The sequence below is a fragment of the Serpula lacrymans genome (assembly GCF_000218685.1).
Source record: "Serpula lacrymans var. lacrymans S7.9 unplaced genomic scaffold SERLAscaffold_18, whole genome shotgun sequence".
Lineage (NCBI taxonomy): Eukaryota > Fungi > Basidiomycota > Agaricomycetes > Boletales > Serpulaceae > Serpula > Serpula lacrymans.
The window spans coordinates 233,465-254,602 of NW_006763307.1; the positions used below are offsets into that span (position 1 = coordinate 233,465).

General features: G+C 47.3%; 5 protein-coding genes across 5 annotated transcripts; 1 reads left to right on the plus strand and 4 right to left on the minus strand.

Moving 5' to 3' along the window:
- Positions 1-1,516: 1,516 nt before the first annotated feature.
- Positions 1,517-3,607, minus strand: mox9 (putative monooxygenase; the record flags this gene model as incomplete). Its single annotated transcript, XM_007324311.1, has 11 exons — positions 1,517-1,604; positions 1,669-1,932; positions 1,987-2,077; positions 2,136-2,325; positions 2,375-2,506; positions 2,563-2,678; positions 2,730-2,878; positions 2,929-3,117; positions 3,170-3,186; positions 3,240-3,355; positions 3,424-3,607. 11 exons carry the CDS (start codon positions 3,605-3,607, stop codon positions 1,517-1,519), a joined length of 1,536 nt encoding a protein of 511 aa, XP_007324373.1.
- Positions 3,608-3,764: 157 nt separating this feature from the next.
- Positions 3,765-5,163, minus strand: adh3 (alcohol dehydrogenase; the record flags this gene model as incomplete). Its single annotated transcript, XM_007324137.1, has 5 exons — positions 3,765-3,942; positions 4,002-4,181; positions 4,242-4,783; positions 4,839-4,976; positions 5,040-5,163. 5 exons carry the CDS (start codon positions 5,158-5,160, stop codon positions 3,883-3,885), a joined length of 1,041 nt encoding a protein of 346 aa, XP_007324199.1.
- Positions 5,164-6,093: 930 nt separating this feature from the next.
- SERLADRAFT_358714 (uncharacterized protein) lies at positions 6,094-8,089 on the minus strand (the record flags this gene model as incomplete). Its single annotated transcript, XM_007324138.1, has 9 exons — positions 6,094-6,526; positions 6,610-6,828; positions 6,909-7,058; positions 7,120-7,270; positions 7,339-7,443; positions 7,620-7,718; positions 7,775-7,882; positions 7,942-7,972; positions 8,030-8,089. The coding sequence occupies 7 exons, from the start codon at positions 7,854-7,856 to the stop codon at positions 6,226-6,228; spliced, it is 1,107 nt and encodes a 368-aa protein (XP_007324200.1).
- Positions 8,090-9,217: 1,128 nt separating this feature from the next.
- Positions 9,218-18,058, plus strand: pks2 (putative polyketide synthase; the record flags this gene model as incomplete). Its single annotated transcript, XM_007324310.1, has 23 exons — positions 9,218-9,363; positions 9,414-9,547; positions 9,608-9,854; positions 9,905-10,110; positions 10,168-10,251; positions 10,305-10,389; positions 10,435-10,582; positions 10,648-10,744; positions 10,798-11,360; positions 11,420-12,636; positions 12,688-12,855; positions 12,988-13,032; positions 13,329-13,467; positions 13,533-13,903; positions 13,957-14,092; positions 14,148-15,862; positions 15,919-16,316; positions 16,375-16,532; positions 16,585-17,372; positions 17,423-17,456; positions 17,510-17,607; positions 17,811-17,960; positions 18,050-18,058. The coding sequence occupies 23 exons, from the start codon at positions 9,343-9,345 to the stop codon at positions 18,056-18,058; spliced, it is 7,011 nt and encodes a 2,336-aa protein (XP_007324372.1).
- A 619-nt stretch (positions 18,059-18,677) lies between these two features.
- Positions 18,678-21,090, minus strand: SERLADRAFT_352967 (uncharacterized protein; the record flags this gene model as incomplete). Its single annotated transcript, XM_007324139.1, has 7 exons — positions 18,678-18,794; positions 18,858-19,697; positions 19,758-20,000; positions 20,108-20,367; positions 20,429-20,582; positions 20,642-20,790; positions 20,847-21,090. The coding sequence occupies 7 exons, from the start codon at positions 21,088-21,090 to the stop codon at positions 18,678-18,680; spliced, it is 2,007 nt and encodes a 668-aa protein (XP_007324201.1).
- Between the last annotated feature and the right edge of the window lie 48 nt (positions 21,091-21,138).

Consider the following 21,138-nt stretch of genomic DNA (forward strand, 5'->3'; position numbering starts at 1 on the left):
TCTTCATGCTAGAACACTCAGGTTGTCAGCTTTGGCATATGTTCTTGCAAGCAGCATCTTCGAAAGTAAGCCGTCTCGGAGACACCTGATCAAATATAAGTGGAGCTCATGCCCATTTATCCGACAGCTGCTCCTATCAACGCATGCCAAAAGCTCGAGAAAATAGTGGATATATTCTATCCTCTAGCCGTTCCTTTGTCCTCCCTTCTTTTCTTCTTCCGCATGCAAGCTGTTTTCGCCAACAACAAATATGTGGTCGCTTTCTCCTTCCTTGTCTGGCTCGGCCTTCTCGGGGGTTCGTTGACTATCGTCACGGCTGTTACAGCCATCAACATCGGCCCTACGCATTACTGCCTCAACGCCAGCTTGAAACCGTACGCAGGCGCCGCTCCCATCACAGCTCTCATCCACGACACATACGTGTTCATCGCCATATCATGGCGCCTCCTGTCCAACTCAGCAGCTGATGCCGGGATCAGGGACAAAGCAAAGGCATTCATCTCTGGAGAGTACATGCCTATGATTTCCAAATCATTACTGCAAGACGGTCAATTGTATTACTTGTACGTTTTTGCCCCCCACTTTCCGCTTCTTGACGGGTTTCTGACGCTTTTTGTTTTTTGAAGGATCACGGTAGGCAGCAATTTGTTGACCGTGATCATGGTTTACAACACGGCCGTACCCGTGACATACCAGACTATGTTCACGGTGCCCAACATCATGCTGACGAACGCCATGGCATGCCACGTCTTCCGAAGCACCAAATTCGGGCTCATCAAAGGATCTTCGACCAACGTCTCCAGCTTCATCTCAGCCGGACAATCCTTTCCCATCCCTTTACACCGCTCGCGCAACAACCGGGACAGCTTCGAGATGGGCCACACCTCGAGCGGTATAGCGATCAAAGTGACGGAAATCACGGAACAGTCGCATGATCACGATCAGCGTTTCGCTCAGTGACTGGGAAGAGGCCGGCGTGTAACAATAGCTATACTTCGTCTTCACCAGTATGATCGCTCCCGCCTTACTGATACTGAGAGTATGACATCGCACTTTGGAAATAAAATGATACCTTTCGTTTTTTTCTTCTTCCTGAAACCCTGAGTGTAGCGTGAGTAGTTTCTGGACCCAGAAAGGTCAGGCGGATTCAATAGCCGCGGGTCAAGGTGGATGCCTCGGACGGAATGCTTCAAGAAGGTCGTCAGGGCGCTCAACCGCATTTTCCGCATCAGGAAGCTGATGAGATGCTGTAGGCTAGGCCACCCGTCCATCCCCCCCTCTAGATGACCTATTTTTCTCGCGAATCCCCCTCGACTCGCTTGTATTCGATGTGGGTTCTTCCGACGTTGAAGGTTTCAGTCAATCGCAAAGCGGCACAAAATGATTTAAATAGCCGAAGATCATCCGGACACAATGTGGATATTTACTAGTAAATGTAGCCTTAATAGTGATCATATATCGTCCTTCCGTGCTCCTTCAATGTGATATCGAGCCTCATCAGTACTGGTAGTAGTATTTACTCGGATGAGATGGCGCCTTGCGTTAGCATCGCCACTGCTTGCGACGAGCGAGCCTTCAAATTGCACTTGTACGCCTTTGGGAAACTAAACGAGCAGATGAGTCACATCAGGGTGATAGCGCAAAAGAGCATCGAAAAACACGACTGACACGATGGTACCGGACGTATACGCAATCTCAGGCATGATCGTCTTCCCACTGGCATCCACAGCGGGTAGAATCTCGCATGTCGCAAGGACGGTGGTCACGATAGCGAATATGGTGCCCTCGGCAAAGTGAAACCCAGGGCAGACACGCCTTCCAAAGCCAAACGCCAGATCGGTCACTTTGCTCATTTCAGCTTGAGAACCTCCGTATCGCTCAGGGCTGAACTTCATCGGTTCGGGGTAGACTTCTGGGTCGTGCAGCATGTGCCTGCATGCACAGGACGGCACGTTAGTTCAACCACAACTACAGCAGCAAACCAACAGAACTTGCCAGACGTTGGGCAAACACAGTGTGCCTTTCGGTAAATGGTACCCTTCGTAAACATCATCTTGGCTGAGGGCATGAGCGATACCTGAAATTCGATGTGCATGATCAAGTATAGTTTGCACCATTATAGCCATTTTACGCACCCATGGGTTTAGCAGGCTGCCATCGGAAGACCTCAGTAATAACGCTATTCACGTAAGGCAGCGAGTCTCTGTCCGCAATCGAAGGAAGTCTGTCCAGTCCTACCACAGAGTCAATTTCCGCTCGTGCTTTCTCTTGGATGTCAGGGTGAAGTATCATGGCCATGAAGAATGTCAAGGCGGTCGACATGTTCTATTTGATGTGAGCCACATACCGATGTCGCCGACAAACGAGAACTTACTGTGTCCATTCCACCTCCCATGACCGCAGAAGCTGCCCAAACTAAAAGTTCCTCTTCTTCCTTTGATGGCTCACCATTCGCTTCTGAAACAACAGATCCGCACAAACTAGGCGTGAGCGCAGTACCCAGTTCCTATAGAAGACAGCTTGTCAGCAACACGCACGTTGGAAAGATGGGAAGGTACAGACAGTGTTCTTCTTACACCACAGGTAAGGACTCCACGTTGCTTCCGTGACAATGTTGCGCCATACTTTTGCGGTCTCGAGGAATCCAGCCCCAGGCATCCACGATGGCAAGTTCTTTACTGAAATTCGTGTTAAGCGCCATAATCAGAGATGAGTGTGGGGCTACTTACGTTGAGGGATAAAGTCGACGATCCAACTTCCTGGAGCCGCAGCTTGGCTGAAATTCTCCATAGCTGTCATCGGAGACGTAAAGAAAGGATCTTGTTCGGATTTGATGTAGTAGCCGTAAGTAACGCGGATGATGATGGTCGCTATTCTCCTATAGTAGACAGTGAGTTCAGCGCTACCGAGTCATGGCCAAAGACTCACAGTTTGATCTGGCGTACAAGTGTGCTGGGGTCAGCCAAGATATTGCAGATCATCTTGCGAGCTTGCGTCTCTTGAAGATTCCAGTAACGTGGGACGGTACTCTGACTGAAATCAGCAGCCACCATCTTGCGCTGCTTACGCCAGATTTCACCATAAGGCTGCAAAACAAAGGTCCGGTCATACCCGACCCTTCAAGGCAAAGTCAGTATCAGGTGAAACGACAGGTATACATTGATCTTACAAATCGCCTCCCATGATCTGGACGTGCTAATCAATGATGAGACTGAGGCGCTTTAAAGCTGAAGACGTACCAAGTGAGGCCGGTCAGAATATATCGACGACCGCTTATCAAGGAGGTCCCGGGCCACCTTGGCGGAGTTGATGACGACCATGGGCTGCCCAAGAGCATCGAGATAGATGAGAGGGCCTATGATCAGAAAAGTGTCGAGTCAGATGAGCACCTAGGTGAAAGAGAACGAGGATGATGATGTTTACCATATTTCTTTTCCCATTCGGAGAAGATCAACCAGCCATAATTTACTGGTATAGAGAGAATGCTACCTATCAAAGGCCAGCGAGAGGGTCCTGGAGGGAGTGGGTGATTACGGGAGACCAAAACTCTCTTTAGGATGTAACCACCAAAGAACGCAGCGAGAGTCAGGACGTATTTGGCTTCCATAGTGGAAGATGGTATGGTATGTATGGCAGACTCGCACGCTTCTGAGCATTCTGCTATTTGAGGGCTGCCAGTGGTTTAAAATTAAGCAGTGAGGCGCAGCTGACTCGATTAGGTAGTCTACTGGCTTATTGCGAACCCTTCCCAAAAAGGTCTGATCGATCGAGATTATCAATACTATTTTGCTCCCACACCCAAGAGTGGTAAAGTACATATATACGGAATCTGCCACATCATGACTCCCACTGCAATCTCCGTGACAATGCTGACTTGCCTTTTCAGGCAGTGCCAACACCTGGGGTATCAGCAAGTCTATACGTTATCTTCTCAGCATGGACCTGAAATCAGATATGCGATAAGATTGTCACAGCAACTATACAGAAACTGGAAACATCACCTTGCCCAACTTCATATACTCTATTCCATCCGCAACGCTTGCCAAACCACGGGGAAATAACTTGATGGGTATTGGCGTGAGATTGTGTTGCGCAACAATCTGTGATATCATCTTAGCATGCATACTCGCGTTTCGACTATACTCCTCGTTGGCAGGAAACGGGAAAGGGTATTCGATAGCCTGAGTTACACGCACGTCAAAATGCTTACCGACCAACAGAATAACGGATGAGAAACGTACCTTTCCGAATATTGCGTAGCAGACGACAAACTGTACGTCCACCCCCTTTTTTTTGCTCTCGTATGGAAGAAGCGTAGCAATCGTGCCGCCCTGCCTGCTCAGGGACATGCTAACCTGGTTCGGCGTCATCCCTTCGCTAATGCAGTCAACAGCGTGCTTCAAATTTCCCCCACTTGCGGCGACAATTTTCTTCGGTGTCTTCGAGTCTGCATAGTCGAACACTTCGTCTGCACCTAAGGACTTGACAAGTTCAAAGTTCTGCGGCGAAGCCGTGGTAATGACACGCAGCCCCCCTAGTTTGGCAAACTGCACAGCATATTGCCCTGTAGAAGAAGTCCCGGACCATATAAGAACGTCTTTGGGAGTAGAAGTGGGCTCGAGAGGGGTTGGGAGTTTGAGGCTTTGATAGAGACTTTGGCACGATGTGAAGCACGCGACACCTAGCTGAGCAGCATTTTCGAACGACATGGTGTCTGGTATGACGATGACGAGGTCCGCTGGGACGACCACGTACTCGGCGAAAGCACCATTGGGACCTATACCTGTGACGAAGTGTGATCGAAAACATGGGTCCAGTGAGAGGTCACGATAACTAACCTCCATGTACAACCCCAGCAACTCTCTCTCCAACCTTCCTCACATCATGGGACACGTTTTGGCCAAGGACGACGATAGTCCCTGAAAAATCGCAACCGACCACATTGCCACGTTGTCGATTGACAATGGCGCTTTTCCCTGCCATGCAAAAATTGTAAACACAGCGCGCGCATCGGAAATGGTGAAACAGGGTGTTCTTACAATCAGTAGGGTTCTGCGTCACAGAATGCACCTTGACCAAAACCTCATCGGGATCTGGGACCGGTATGGCAATATCATTGATTTCGAATCCTCCGTCTCCACTCGTCACCAGTGCTTTCATGGTGTTCTGACCTGGAAGGATACGTGACATAGCGGTATGGCTCAAGTTCGAATAAGATCTATGACAGGACAGTAATGGCGGTGGATACCAGAAGCGAAATCGTCCACAGACTCAGAAAACGAAGCGGAGCAAATAGCAAAAAAAAATTAACTATGAGAGGTAGATTAAATCGTCAGGTATACAGGTAGTTTTTGTAGGTGTAAGCTTACAGCCAAACACATATCGATAAACCGTCGCGTATGTTTCATGTACTGTACGGTCTGGCGGACACTATCTGTCAGTGTAATTGCAAAGCGCCTATGATTTCCATTGTCAAAGGCTGATTCCGATCTTGGTCAATTTTAATCTAGTAGTCACATTAAGTCTTTTTTTTTTTTTTTGCAGATGGAGGTTGAGCGCTGTGTTCTGCATGTCTGTCGGCCCCGGAAAGAGCACCTTGAGGATGGCGCTGGGTTTGGATTGTATGTGCACGTGATACGATACCAACACTCCCCATATAGTAACTATCCTCCTCTCTCAGCGCAGTGCGGCCCGGGCTAGGGCAGGAGCCTGGTGTCTATCAGAGACTTCAATTGTCTCCTATACTCGTGTTGACGGCTTCTTCGTGGTATACGGACGAAAAGATGCGAACAAAAAGAAGTGCAAATACCAACGTCCACAAGCCAGGCACGATCTTGAGCCAGGCGCCCACGCACGTCCGAATTCTATGATCAATCATTTGTGAAGGCTCGAACTCCTCGGATTGTAAGAAGGCCGGCTGCATCCGTGCTTACAGCAGGCTAAGTACCGCCGCCTCAGGTCAATGTGACTGCGTGAGTACTACCACTTCAAACACGCGGCAACATGCGCTTCAGTGTGACATACCCTTCACTCAGGATATAACCTACAAGCTGGCGAAATAGTGAAAATTTTCTCAAGATTATCTGTCTAACGCCGAATGAAAAAGTGTTTTTTAATGACAAAGTGAAATATGCAAAAACAGCTATCAAAAAAGTGGATCTGCGTCGCCAGCACAACGGATGAAAGGGTGATGCATCTAGGTTCACCCCAACTGCCTAACTCCGTTTACGACTCTTTCTCTGGAGTTTCCTTGGGATTTTGTGGAGCGTTTGGATCCACTGGACCAACGGTGTTCTTCATGAAGACGGTGAATAGTATGGTCATGGTGGCTATGAACGCAACGAGGAACCATAAGCCCGCTGCGCGACCCTGGAATCCGTCCGGCCCGCCATGTGATATCTGGACACTGGTCTGAATGGAAGTCACGATTGCGACGCCCAGAGCGGCGCCAGTCTGAAGGACGCATGTGAAGACGGCGGACACAATACCGGACACTTCTGGAGGCGTGATGGCGAGAAGGGCAATGCTGTTTTCAATTTTCAGGGGTGTTCGTCAGTGATGCTCAACTCGGTGGGTTTGAGCGGGAGGAAAAACAGAACGTGGACGCACTTGGTGGTGGTGTAAATCAGCGCCGCTCCTGCAGTTCCGAGTAGAAATCCTGGGAGTACGAAAGGCCAGTATCGCTCTTTGGAGTTTGCGAATGGCAAGAGAAGTGTCCCGGCGAGGAGAAGGAGATGGCCCAAAAGAATAACCCATTTCAGAGGTAATTTCGACTGTAGGCCTGCAGATAGAGGAAGTACAGGGAAAATTCCGAGACCTATGGGAAGGCTGTCGTTGGCAGATAGAGAAACAGGGGTATGTCAATATTTCAAAAGGCTCTTGCAACATTATGATATCGGTCCACTCACAAATGTACTGCAGTATCAATCGCAGACCATCCATAAACAGGTTCCCAAAGCCAAGAGAAGAGCAAGAACACGGAACCCCACCACATGAAAGGCACGAGTGATATGGCTACCAGTATTGTGAAATTCTCGTACCGCCACATTTTGGGAGGTCTAAAGGTTTTGTAGAAGGTGAGAGAATCCGTGTGTATCCTAGAATGGATGAAGCACGTACAATGCAGCATGGGACTCGGGAAGCCTGGCCTCCCACAGGAAGAAAGCGAGTAGAAGGAAGGCAGATATAACCAAAGGGGCGATGACTGCTGCAGAACCCCATCCATCAATGGATCCCGATGTGACAGCAAAAATGAATAGAATAAGGGCCACTACAACGAAGTTCAACCCTCAGCTATTTGGACAATTGTCAAGATAACGTGTTTTAATTATCACGCACCTGTGAAAGCCGAAACGCCGACCAAGTCGAGCCGTCGGAAACGCAGCAATCTTGCAGAACGAGACTCGCTAGGGCCACTATGGCTAATATTCGGGACCAGAGAGACTATCAAGGCCGTAATGACAGTGGAGACAATTGCACTGAAGTAAAAAACCCATGGCCACGACGCGTAAGAGACAAAGAGAGCGCCTATGATAAGACCGACCACTGGTGCGTGTCGTAAGATGAGAGGAATCAAACTAAATAAAGCAGTAGATAGAGCTCACCGATTCCTATAGCACCCATCCCTCCAAATGCAGCGACAGCTTTTGCTTGTTCAGCCGGGTTAGGGTACATGTGAACAATTAAATGCAGAGCCGAAGGCATAGTGAGTGCGCCGCCTTGACAATTAAATTGAGCAATGGAAATTGTTCACATCCAGTAGTATGAGACGAACCCGCTCCCATGAAAGCCCTAAAGAGAATCAGGAGGATTTTACTGCGCATAAATCCAGCGATAAGAGCAAATATGCCCATCATCACAGCTCCTGTAACGAAAACCCATTCTAAATCAAACGATAGATCAGCCAAACTAATAACGATTTAACACTGTGCCGCCACGAACTTGGATTATACAGATCGCTAAGCCGCCCACTCTACACAGTCAGTGTCATTACACGTGTTAGACATGCTTACAGGAAACGGAAACGCACCACGAGCAAAAGGGCGGCGAAAGTGAGCTGATAAGCACTAAGCAGCCAGGCGCTTTGACTTGTAGGAATGTTTAGCTGTAATGCAATTGGAGGAATAGCAGCAAAAAGAGAGGAGTTGTTGAATGTATCAAGGAAGAGTGCAAAACAAAGAACAGCCAGTAATGCCAACTTGCGGGAGCCAGATAGGTCGTTCAATGCATCGAAGGCACTTGCAGGAGCTTGAGCAGTCTCTAATCTATCGATGCTCTTCGCGCTCTGATCAACTACATCGTCGCTGAGCTGAGTATGCAGACCGTGTCTTGACTCGATATTTTCTTTAGTCGAAGCCATGGTTTGGGGACATGAAGCAGAGGAACTGGATAGCAAGCCAAGAAAGACAGAAAGGGGGGCTTACTGCGATTTCTATTAATATATACAATGATCCATGAGAAGCTGTGAGTATGTGGTAAGACCACGAAGGAACGGGTGAGCCGTGTCGGTATATTCCAAGCCTGGGACGCAATCAAAGGTGCTTCCAGTTTAATGTGCTAACTTATCTAACGGTGCGATGCCATCTCAGGGAACGCAATCGGTATCAGCCATCAGGCCATCAGCAATGTGATCTGATCCGTAAATCTAAATTACAAGTTAGCATGCAGCGTTGTAGTACAGAAAACAGAAAAAGAAGGGTTTTAATGAGCAAAACCCAAGTTCGTACAGCTGAATTCATGGCCGAATTTTCAAGAAACAAAACTTGCACGTGGAATCTTGGGCTAAGTGCTATCTGGGTTACAATATTAAGACTCAATCCGCAAAGGTTTAGATCTTCTCACCCACCGCGGAGATAGACCAAACTGGGCATTGGCTTATTCCAGCCTGGCTTGTATTTAAGCTTTTCCAGATCTTCATTATTTCCGCCCAGATCTCCATTATTTTCAGCGTTTTATCCAGAGTGTCATGATAATATTGACGGTCGCGAATTTGGATACTTATCTTGCCTCTATGGCGATCATCACGGATCTTACCACCGAGTGTAACATCATTGGCGCTTCCACGATGATATCTCAGAACACTGTGGGAAGCATGATTTCTCCGTATTGACGGTGACTTTGTCGATTCTCAGTCAAATCAATATTGTACCAATATGATACATGACTCTCATTGAACTGACATTCAGGTTCCAGTCTTGGAGTGGCATTCTTTTCGAGTGGTGCCTTACGCAGCTCCGTCACCGCGGTGGAGTCAGCGCACTTGGGTCCCATCTTTTTTCTTTTTCATAAAAGCCCGCATATAGGGCATCCACCCTCCCCTCCCATATCCACCATACCTCACTAATGGCCGCAAATATTGCGATAGTATGCCCTTTTTCTTTCACTCGAATTCTCGGGCTAACTAGCACTTCCAGGTCGGCATTGCAGCGGAACTGCCAAGTGGTGCTTACTCTAAAGACAACTTTAATCACAAGTCTTTCTTCGATTTTCTTTTAGACCGCGGAGAATCCTATGAACGGATACCCGCCGACCGCTTCAATATCGACGCGTAAGTATGCTGGTGACAGTTGTTATACGTGTTCCTGAGTCGACTTAACAACCACTACAGCTGGAACGGTAATGGCCTGGCTAGGGTGCATGTAGACAAAGGTTCATTTCTCAAAGAAATCGATCTATTCGACAATGTGGAATTCGGCGTATCGTCACGAGATGCTCGTATCATGGCCCCCGCAACTAGGAAGCTGCTCGAATCTTGTTTTCTTGCTTTGTTAGATTCTGGAATAGACTACAGGGCACAGAATGTTGGCTGTTACACTTCAGGCATTTCCTTCGACTTGACTAATGTTTCTGAACCTGTACGTTTGCTTTCTTTGTGGTCTGGTTCAAATATTCACCATCCGAACAGGATCACTACGATGCTCGTGGTTCCTTTGCTGGCTATCCAGCGATGGTCGCTAATCGTATTTCAAACCACCTTGACTTACTCGGCCCTTCTCTCCCTACAGATACAGCTTGTAGTTCCACCATCACGACATTGCACCTTGCAGTGCAAGCACTGCTTAACGGCGACTGTGGCGCCGCCGTAGTCGCAGGATGTCAATTAAATCATCGGTAAGCTCTCGTACTTTTCATTGAAAAAGAGTTCACGTTTTCATAATTCGATCTTAGGTTTATAGACTGGATTACATACAGCAATGGCTCGCTCTTGGCGAAGGATGGAAAGTGTAAACCCTTTGACCAATCAGCAGACGGGTACGGAACGATATCATCCCTTTCTTCCATCTTTTAATAGTGTACATATCCAGATTTGCCCGCGCGGAGGCTTGCGCCGCCATCGTGATCAAGCCACTAGAAGATGCGCTGAGGGATCAAGATCGTATCTATGCAACGGTAATTCCACGACTAAAAATAATGCTTCGTGCTGACCGTGTTTAGATTCTAGGAACAGCGATTAATTCTACGGGAGGGGGCGCTCCTCCAGGAGCTCCAGTTCCAGAGGCTCAGCGTGATGCTATGCTTCACGCCTTTAGACGAGCTGGTCGAAGACCACAGGATGTTGATTTTGTAGAGCTTCATGCCACAGGTGAGACGAGTTCATGTCGTCTGATTTTTCACAGTTCCCATTGACTTACTATTTGTGTTATGAAGGCACGGCGAAAGGAGACCCCGTCGAAGCAAATTGGGTTGGCGCCCATTTCCAAAGGCAAGAAGAATTACTAATTGGTAGTGTGAAAGGCAACATCGGGTTAGTGAATAAGGTTCCCTCTAACATCAAGTGGCTGACATAATCTCACAAAGGCATACCGAGATCGTCGCCTTTTTAGCTTCATTGTCCAAGGTCCTTTCCGTGATACAGCGTGGTCTCATTCCACCGAACATCAACGTTGTAAACTTGAATCCCGCGATTGAATGGGACAGATACAAACTTCGAGTTCCTCTAGATACCACGCCTTTGCCATGTAGATCTGGTTCCAAGCCCTTGATCTCAATGGCGAGCTCTGGGATAGGTGGTTCTAATGGCCATGTCGTCCTAGAGGGTCCACCAGAAATTCGATCTCTAGCCAACAACGTAATAGTGAATTCGGAAAGGCCAGTGTTGCTGGTTGCTGGAGGTCTCTCGCCTCGATCCACTTCATCAGTTGCACAGTCAGTTTTGAAAGCTGTGACAGACAAGGATCAAGATCTTCCTGTTGTCTCAACCATCCTCGGTCGGCGGTCCAAGCAAATGACTTGGAGATCATTTGCAGTTTCTAATTCAAGTTCATTATCAACATCAGTCTTCTCCCCACCGCAGTACATTGCTCGCTTTGCAAATCCTGTAGTCATGATCTTTTCTGGTCAGGGTCCCCAACACGATGACAGTAAGTGCGACTGTATGCTGCTTCTAGGTACAGGTTGTCTGATACTCTTTGATAATAAGTGGGTAAGGAACTCTTCAAGGAATTTCCGGTCTTCCGTGATAGCATATTAGAAATGGATGAAGTCTTCAAAAGTATGACTGGCAAGTCGATAATCCACGACTTTGGCCTCTTCCGCTGGGACAGCGAATCCAAGTTACGGGATACGTGGCCAATATCCATCATTTTACCCTCAATCGCGATGTTTCAGGTAGCACTCTTCGATTTGTTCGTAAGTCTTGGTATCAAGCCGGACGTCGTGGTTGGTCATTCTGCGGGAGAGACCGCAATGCTCTATGCTTCAGGCGCTGCGCCTAAAGCAATGGCAGTTGAGCTAGCCATCATTCGAGGGAAAGCCTTTTCCTCTGTTGAGAGTCATGGTGGCACAATGGCTGCTCTGTCGTGCGGCCTTGAAGAAGCATCTGGAATACTGGAGGAAGAGCGCTCCGACAACCCCGGTAGTATCGTCGAGGTTGCCTGTCTTAACTCGCCTTCCGCAGTTGCTATCGCAGGGCACGAAATAGCTATTGACCGCGTGGTCAAAGTTGCTCAGTCTCGAGGAATCTTCGCCCGCAAGATTCACACCAAGGTACCCATTCACTCATCCATGATGGATGCCTGTCAGCAGGAATACTGTGGCATGCTACGGGATTTATTCACTCGATATCCTGGGTCTCACAAATCGGTCATTCCTGTCTATTCGACCCTGACTGGAAAACTATTTTCCGACCCATTCGATGCACAGTACTTTTGGGACAATACTCGGTCTCAGGTTCGTTTCTCTGAGGTTGTGGAAGCCCTTGGGACTTCTCGTGACTACACCTACATCGAGCTTTCGCCCCATCCTGTGCTCTCGTCTTACGTGTCTAGTATGGTTCCCGAGTCGAGTCACGTTTTATCGACTATCCGGCGTCCAAAGTCTGGGACACCGTCCGTAGAGTATCGAAACGTATTAGAACTTTGTGGCAAGTTGACTGTCAATGGCCATAATTGCGTCGACTTCACTGCTCTTAACGGTCGAGCATGTTACGATGCTGAAGTCGACTTGCCTGACTATCCATTTTCGAAGAAACGCTTCAATTTATATCCAGACACTGCTGGATACGCCAAACAAATGGAGCCACAATTTGGCCCCCTGAATAATAAACACTTGAGAGTGAACAAGGAGACGCATCCCACACTTGCGGAGCATATCATCAGAGGTGAACCTATCATGCCGGCTGCCGGATTTATGGAAATGGTAGGTCCATAAGAACTTGATTTGATCGAGGCTGATATTTTCATATGATAGGCTATTGAATTTGGCGCTTCAACCTTGATGAACGTTAATTTGCGGTCGATGCTTTCTCTTTCCTCTGAAAGCCCAATTAAGGTCGAGGCCAGCCTGGACGGATCATACTGGACTGTCAAGTCTATAGCGACATCACCTCAGTCTCGCAAAGATTCGAAGCTCAAACCAGTAAGTTTGATGATATTGTAGATCGCAGTGATGTTTGCTCAATGTTGATTCCTCGTAAATGAAAAAAGGTCGAGAGACTACATGCTGACGGATATCTTTCATTTGAACCACCACAAACCTGTTGTGATCTAGATATACCCAGTATACGCAAGCGGTGCCCGGAGCATGTCAGTTCTGGTGGGTATTCATGTTTGAAACTAAGAATAGGACGTTGACTAAGCTTGTTTGATAGCCTTCTACCCATCGTTGTCATACTTCTCGTCTTATGGGCCGACTTTACGACGGGTGACAAATTTATACTATGGAGATAAAGAAGCGCTGGCATCCATAAGAGGAATAGACCACAAGTTGGCTACGTATGTTAACCTAGCTTTGAGTATGGAGGCCGTCCGTGCTGATTACGTTCCAGCGAGGGCGACTACATTTTACATCCTGCTATTTTGGATGCCTGTCTTCAAATAACTGCTTACAAGCCCTTCCACGGTGATTTCGACCCCAATGTTTACTACCTGCCTGCTCGGGTAGAGGCAGTGATTGTACACAAAGCACTGCGACCACAGTATTTCCCTGCACATGTCTATGCCCACATAAAGCTGGGAATGTGGACCCCTGGTCAGTTTTTCAACGTAAATAACAGGTACTGCTGGATCTTAACCTTGATTTATTTACTTATGTAGCTTCCATGCATTATGATATCGCCCTAGTGGATGATAAAGGGAGCCACTTGTGCACCTTGAAAGGCCTGGAGGTAGCAAAACATCGAATCACACCTTTGACCCCCACGCAGAAATCGTACGATATCAATTGGCAACCTGTACCTCATCCCCTCCGACCGTCTCATTCATGCGTGGTGCTCCCTTCTACGCAAGACCGGCCTACTCTATTCAGCGTGATTGATAATCTAGCTAGGGGAGGACTCGCGAATACGAAGACGTCATCACACTTGACAGCGAATGGATGGCATTGCCCTTCTAGCCAGCCTGATATGGCCTATCTCCAGAAAGAGTGGCCAGGTTATTTCGAAGTGTTAGAGAACAGGGATGACAAGGTCCGTTGTTGCGTCTGGGTAGGTTTCTTTAGGCTGAATAACAGCTTTCCTAGGACTTGATATCTGTGTTTGATGGCCCACAATACGACTACGCCGTATCTCAAACTTGTCAAGCTCTTCAGGACGCTTTGACAGCCATTGCACAGAATAACTCCCGGCGAGTTGTGAAGATCTTTATTACTAGCAGTGGTAATGTCTTCTTCCTTTTACCACACGTTGCTAGAATCTCATCCCTTCATTACAGTTAAATCACTTTTTATTCGACTCCCCGGCGTCCTAAGCAAATTTTGCTCCATGTTTATAGAAGTTGTTGTGGAGGGCATAGACCAAATGGTGCTTCTCCCTTCGGACCCTGATTTCGGCTTGGTTCGCATTGCAAAGATCGATTTTGAAGCTTCCGAGACGCGGACGCCAGATGATCTAGGTTTCGATATCGTGATCGCTTTCAATGTGGCCGCCACAAAGGTCGAAGCTGGTGCCATTGTCCAAACATGCAACGATATTCTTGTGCCAGGAGGAACTATGATCTTGACAGAGCGAAATCGACGTGCGTGGGACCAGGGCTTGCCTGGCACTGCCTGGTATAACTCGGTCTTTGGTTCACCTGCTTCATCGGAGATTTTCCCCCTGAACTCGTATTTGGATAACCTCGAAAAGCTCAAGTTTACTGTGTTACACTCTCACTACACCGAAGCGCAAGACCCATTCCACTTCATAATAGAAAGTCAAAGCAACGTTTTAGGATCAGTTCCCGCCCCGGAACTTTTGCTTTGCGATCCTTCAGAGGCATTTATCTTCAGATACGAGTTCGGCTGTGAAAGCGATCTGCAATGGCATTTCAGTGGTCTCAACAGATCGCAGCAATTAGACATCTGGGTCGTTGCCAAGGAAGGCCAAGATGGGGGTGCGGCATCCGGATTAGTTCGTGCCTTGAACAGGGAATGCCCCTTGTGGACCATTCGATTGGTTGTCTTCCCACTTTCGTACACCGAGGAAATGGAAGAGGATAGCCTTCAGCGTTTGCCTTCCTGTATGAAGGACGAGTCCGAGATCATGATTTCCCCCGAAGGTGTACCCTTTGTCCCTCGCATGACTCCTTTACCTGAAACCAAATCCAAGACGTTACCTGCTATGTCTTCCGCAGACCTTATCGATTTTGCCTTGGATCAAATACTTGTGCGAATAATTTCGTCTTTCAAAGGCGGGAAAGTCTATGGCTTCATTGGTTCTGTTGTCAACAATAATGGCACAAGCATAGATAAAGGTGCTTTGGTAGTAGGGCTCACTGCAGAGGCTATGAAAGAGCATGCAGTAGTTGATATCGCTTCTGTGTGTGCGGTCTCGCTTCACGTACTGCAAGTGGCCTCAGTCATCGCCGCTCGTGTTCCGGGTTGTGTCGCTTCTGTCCTTGCCCCCGGGTTGAGTTTGTTTAATAACACAAGCCGTCTGAAGTCTCAACGGATCTTACTCACGCACTCTGACACCGACATGGGTTCCGTGATCAAAGGAATCTACTCCCATAAAGGTCTAGAATTCGAGACAGTTACCCAAGAAACCAGCTTACTTGAGCTGGCGACCATGGGTAGCGGCCCGTTCGATCTGATCGTTTCAGGATATGATGATAAACCGCACATTCAAGTACTGAAGAACTTGTTGTCCCCTGGCCGAGGGAAACTCTTCTTATGGGAGGATGAAGCGACTGGACTCATCGATATTCTTCAACGAGATCCATGCTCAATTGGGGATGCACTACGCAATGTCATTCCCTTGTTGGAAAACCATGATTCGTTACTTGACGAGACAACCCCGTTGGGTACGGTCGCCCTTCCGAATGGCAAAGTTGATGTGGGATCGAAGATTACCCCTCGTCAGCGCTCTTCATTCGATGCCAACAAAACATACCTCATTCTGGGAGGAATCGGCAGTGTTGGAGTACACATCACTTTGTTCATGTATGAGGTATATTGGTTATTTTGCTTGATTTTGGTATCCCAGCTAAGTGCAAATGGTTTTAGAGGGGTGCCCGTCACATAATTCTCACATCCCGTTCTGGTGAAGACGGTTTGCGAAAGAACAAGAACAAAATACTCCACAGAATGCTAGATTACGTGAAAAGGCTGAAAGGTCTAAATATTCGTTTGGAGGCTGTTGACGCTTCGTCTTCTATTGACATGGCAGCCCTGATTGAACCTCTGAAAACACCATTAGGTGGATGCATGATATTAACAGCTGTTCTATCAGATGGCGCCTTCCAACATCTCACCGAGGAAGACTTCTCGGCATCATTCGCTTGTAAAAGCGGCGTGTTGGATACTGTAAAGGACACTATTGACATATCAAACCTCGATTTCCTTATAGCCTTTTCCTCTGTATCTGGTGCATTTGGTATACAAGGTCAAACTAATTACGGAGCGTAAGTATTTTATCACAGGTTCTGCGATTATACATGCAATAACTTTCGATTGACTTAGGGCAAACACTCTTCTGGAACAGCAAATGTCGCTGTTTCCGAATGGATTCACATTTATCTGTCCTGGAATTCTAGATTCTTCGCTAATGCTTGCCAGTGGATCAGATAAAGCAGAGTTACGTCTCAACCACCTTATTGATTGGTCAATTTCAGCGGAAGGTTAGTGCCAAACCTTTTTATGATCGAAACATCTCACATACTGTTAAATCAGATATGATCCGTTGGCTGGATGACGCGTTCTGTAAACATCAGAACAATTATTCTTTCAGTCGATATATTCCACATCTCAATTGGGAAGCTATGGATGGAACCCATGGGATGTCAAAGATAGGGAAGCATTTAGTACCAGCGAAATCACAATCGGCCACAAGAGCCAGCGCTAAGAGCCACATCGACGGCATGGCCGATATGATATGCAGCGCACTTGGTATACTGCCAAATGACTTCTCTGCGGAGGTACCTCTCACAACTTATGGTCTCGATTCACTTTCTGCGTCAAGGCTCTCATTTATCTTGCGGCCGATCGTCGAAGTCACTCAAATTCAGTTATTGGCCGACCTATCGTTAAATGACATTTGGCGCAAGGTTCCTGCATCATCGTCAGATGTCGAATCTAAAACTATAATCTCGACTTCAGTGAAGGCTAAGACTGATCATGTGGCGGAGTTACTTGCGAAGTACGCAGCACGCATCCCCAGTAGCACACCTTTGCAAGATGATGGCCCCGTAGCTTCTTCGGACCAAGTCATACTCCTTACTGGTAGCACCGGTGCCTTGGGATGCAACATATTATATCACTTAATCGGGAATGATGTAGTCAAGCGAATATATGCCTTCAACAGAAGAAACACCAATGGCATCCCTCTGTGGGACAGACAAAGAGATGCTTTTGAGGCTCAAGGGTTACCATCTTCGCTCGTAGATTCTCCTAAAGTGACACTACTAGAAGGCGATCTTGCCGCATCTGATTTCAGGGTGCCAACCAAGGTTCTGGATGAGGTTAGTACATACACCAATGACAATGGTTTGAAACCTGACGTGTCTTACAGCTGTTGTCAACTGTGACACATGTTATTCATAATGGTCAGTCTCTCTCTCTTAGATGATAATATGCAAGTTATGACCTAGCCACTTAGCCTGGAGAGTGGATTTCGTTGCCCCACTAGCAGATTTCGAAGATTTAGTTGAAGGCACCTATGGGTTGATCACCTTTGCGCTGCGGTCCAAACTCCCTGTACGGCCTTCCTTATCGTTTATCAGTTCGATTGGAGTATGCCAGCGTATGATTTCTGCTCATATTTCAGTATACACAGTCTGACTTTTGTTACAGAATTCAGAGGTACATCCGCCGTCCCCGAAATCCCTATGATAGATCCCTGCATTGACTTGCAAACTAACTACATAAAATCAAAATGGGTTGCTGAGCGACTTTTCCAGATAGCTGGAGAGAAGTCGCTCTTGAGAACCAACGTAATTCGTGTAGGATTGTTAAGCGGAGGCTTGAATGGATTCTGGGACACCTCTCATTGGCTACCGGCTCTGGTTCAATCTAGCTCGTATGTAGGATGCCTTCCCGAGGGCGATGAGGTGTGTCCTTTGGTTTACTTGTTTCAGTTCAAGTTACTGACTTCGGCTATATAAGATGATTTCGTGGATTCCTATCAATTTGGCTGCAGCCGCTATAGTTGACATGCGAAGCGTGGCAAATGAGACGCTCCACGTAATACATCCTCAACCAGTAAAATGGGCGACAGTGTTGGAGCCCCTGGCATCCTTGCTCGATGTACCACTGGTGCCATTCGCAGAGTGGCATGCCCGTCTAGAGCACCTGCATGGAGCTGATTCTCAATCGAACCCTTCTAAATCATCGAGCAATGATAATATGTCGTCTGCTCTGAAGCTCACAGACTTTTACCGCATGGGCCTGAATGGTGGACCACAGTCGAGCACCGAGAGCATGGGACTACTGCCAAAGGTTGCATCAAAGAAGGGCTTCCATGCATCTGCAGCCCTCATGGACAATCGGCTAGTGCCACTGGGCCCCAACGATGCGCAAATGTGGGTGAAATATTGGCGTGAAGTGGGCTTCCTACCAAGTTGATATCCAAATATCTTATGAATTTTTGTCATATTACCATTCCATTATTGTAAATTTGGATAGGACGAGGTCTATAATGATGCATCTATAGAGTTACTGGAGTGTGCTCTTCGCTCTTCAAAGATCAGGAACGTTTACAGCATACCAATTCAGAGAATTTATAAGCGCGCAGTTCAGCGACATTAGAATACATCAATAACCATTTCCTAATGCCGTTTTCGTCCTGCACCTTTTTTGCCAGTGGGAAAAGATTGGAGCAGTGCAGCTTTGCTCCGATTTTTGTTTTTTACATTCGTGCTCGTGTAGAAGTTTTCTGCTTTTTTCTGTTTTACCGGTGGAGGGGAATTAATGAATGGAGCTGCTGGTGAACAGAAAATTTTGAATACCTTATTTGTCTTCATCCGCTGATCTTTCTTGGCTACCGCATCGACTTCTGGAGCCACACCTACTGTAGTGGTTAGTTCGACGATATTGAGTTCTCCATTGATAATACTGAGGTTACCTTGCTCAGAAAGCGACGTCTCGTCACCTCTGTCTGCTGTGCCCGATCGAGGCCCCTCATGGAACACTTCGTTCCAAGTAAGTTGCTCCTCTTCATCCTCCTCTTCAAGTTCTTCTACGCCCTCGTCTCCCCCTTCAGCTTGCTCCTCTGCATCTTCCTCTCCACCTTCATCTTCATCTTCCATTGGTCTAACGTCCTCTGCAAGGAAGGTATTCTTCTGCATGATAGACCCTAATCTCTGCTTTACCCCCAGAACGCCTTCGTTATTCTCCACTTCGGTAGCCTTTTCTTTACCTTTTGACTTGGCTGCTTTTGCTTCCGCTTTGTTCAATTCTTCAGACCGCTCAGGTGGGGCCACGAAAAACGGTATGCGGCCTCTCACCCAATCACTTAATACAATCTTGGACACCGATTCTACATCGGGTTCACCTCCCTTCAGTAAGCGACCTTTCATGCGTGCCAGCTTGTCCAAGAATTCTTCAGGTTTCCACATCGAACTAGGATCCTTTGGATCCGGCAGTACAACGCCATACGTGCGAGCAAGGTAAAGGGGTTTTACACGTTCCATGAGTGCGGGTATATGGTCCGAGGGCGTTGGAAGGGCTTCGACACGTACCACACCTTTTAGAACTGTGGAGGTCTCCGAGTCGTGTGCGGAAGTAGGAACAATTCCAGGACAATCGATAAGGTATATGCGGCGAGTTAGTGTGATATATTGCCAAACCTGTGTATTAAATAGTATGGATCAATTATTATAAGTAGATATAGTATTGTGAACACGCACCTTGGTTTCTCCAGGTATGGGAGCTACTCGGCATACCTTGCCGCTTTTGAGGGTATTGATGACACTGCTCTTCCCTACATTAGGATAGCCTACGAAACCGACAGATATTTGTTTCTTGTCGGAGTGGAGCTGTGAAAACTGACGGAGGAGTTGAATAAGCGAGCCTTTGCCAAAGGAGTGGTTTGGCGAGGCATGGAAAGCAATGGTAGGGTAGCGGGGGGTGAGATGCTTGATGTAACGTGCCTGCAATCCAACTCGTAAATAATCGTGTAGACAGAAATCAATACAATAACGCAGTAACAATAACATGCAGTGGATGTTTGACGACATAAAAAAAATACGCTACTTACTGTGACCCAATTTGGTACCAGATCACACTTGTTGATGACAAGTACAACTTGTTTGTGAGCTTTCTCCTTTTTCATGTATTCTAGTACCGATTCACATATCGTTCCCAGAGGATCGCGAGCATCCAATATGTGTAGGATGACATCAGAAGAATCGATCACTTTGTAAAGTTCTCCATAAATGCGACGAGATGTACCCTTGGCATAGATAGGTTCGTTGTAGTCTGCATGTGTCTGAGGCTCGGCTGAGTCTGCCGATTGACCTGGAGTGTGTTCAACACCAATCAAACAAACAGAAACATTGAATATAATTACCGGAGGGACCATCCCCATTGGTTTTAGTCTCTGCTTCTTCGAAAGCTGTTGTACCTAGCTTTCCAAGTTCTTCAAAGGTGCCTGCGTCTAATTTAGGCTTTTTGCGCTGAGCTTTAGGTCCAAACGTTTCGCTGAAAGGTTCCGTTTCAACGATATGCGACCGCTGGAACGATCAGGTCAAATTAATCTCGACAGTAGATGTTTGATGCGATGATAATTTACCTTTCGTGTATTAGGATTCGCTGCATCGTCCAGAAGTGCCATGGGAAGCTTGTTTCTGCGTAGCAGGACAGAATACGGATCATCTTTCTTTGTTGAAAGACTTGTCCTGAAATGATCGAGTGCTTTCTGTGAAATTACTCTCGTATTTCCTGTTCGTAGATTAGTCCAATGATATCCTAAGAGATGAAATTACAGAAAATCTTACCAAACCATCGCCGATCAGCCTGTACCCTGCCCGGTTTTGTTTCATCCTCGCCTTTCTGAAAGGCTGCAGCCTGGATAATCTTACCATCTTTATCACGTATGGGCTTGCCCCCATTGAGCATCTTCAGCCGGCCAACCTGCTTTGCATTGCGATAGAAATTCTCTCCTTTTACTCTTTTGAGAGTTGGCTGCGAAGACGATGAGCGTGTCTTGGGAGACGACAGCGGCTTTTTTGTAGGCGCCATTTTTGGTGAAGTCCAGAGAGGACGATGGTGGGATAAAACAAGAAACTC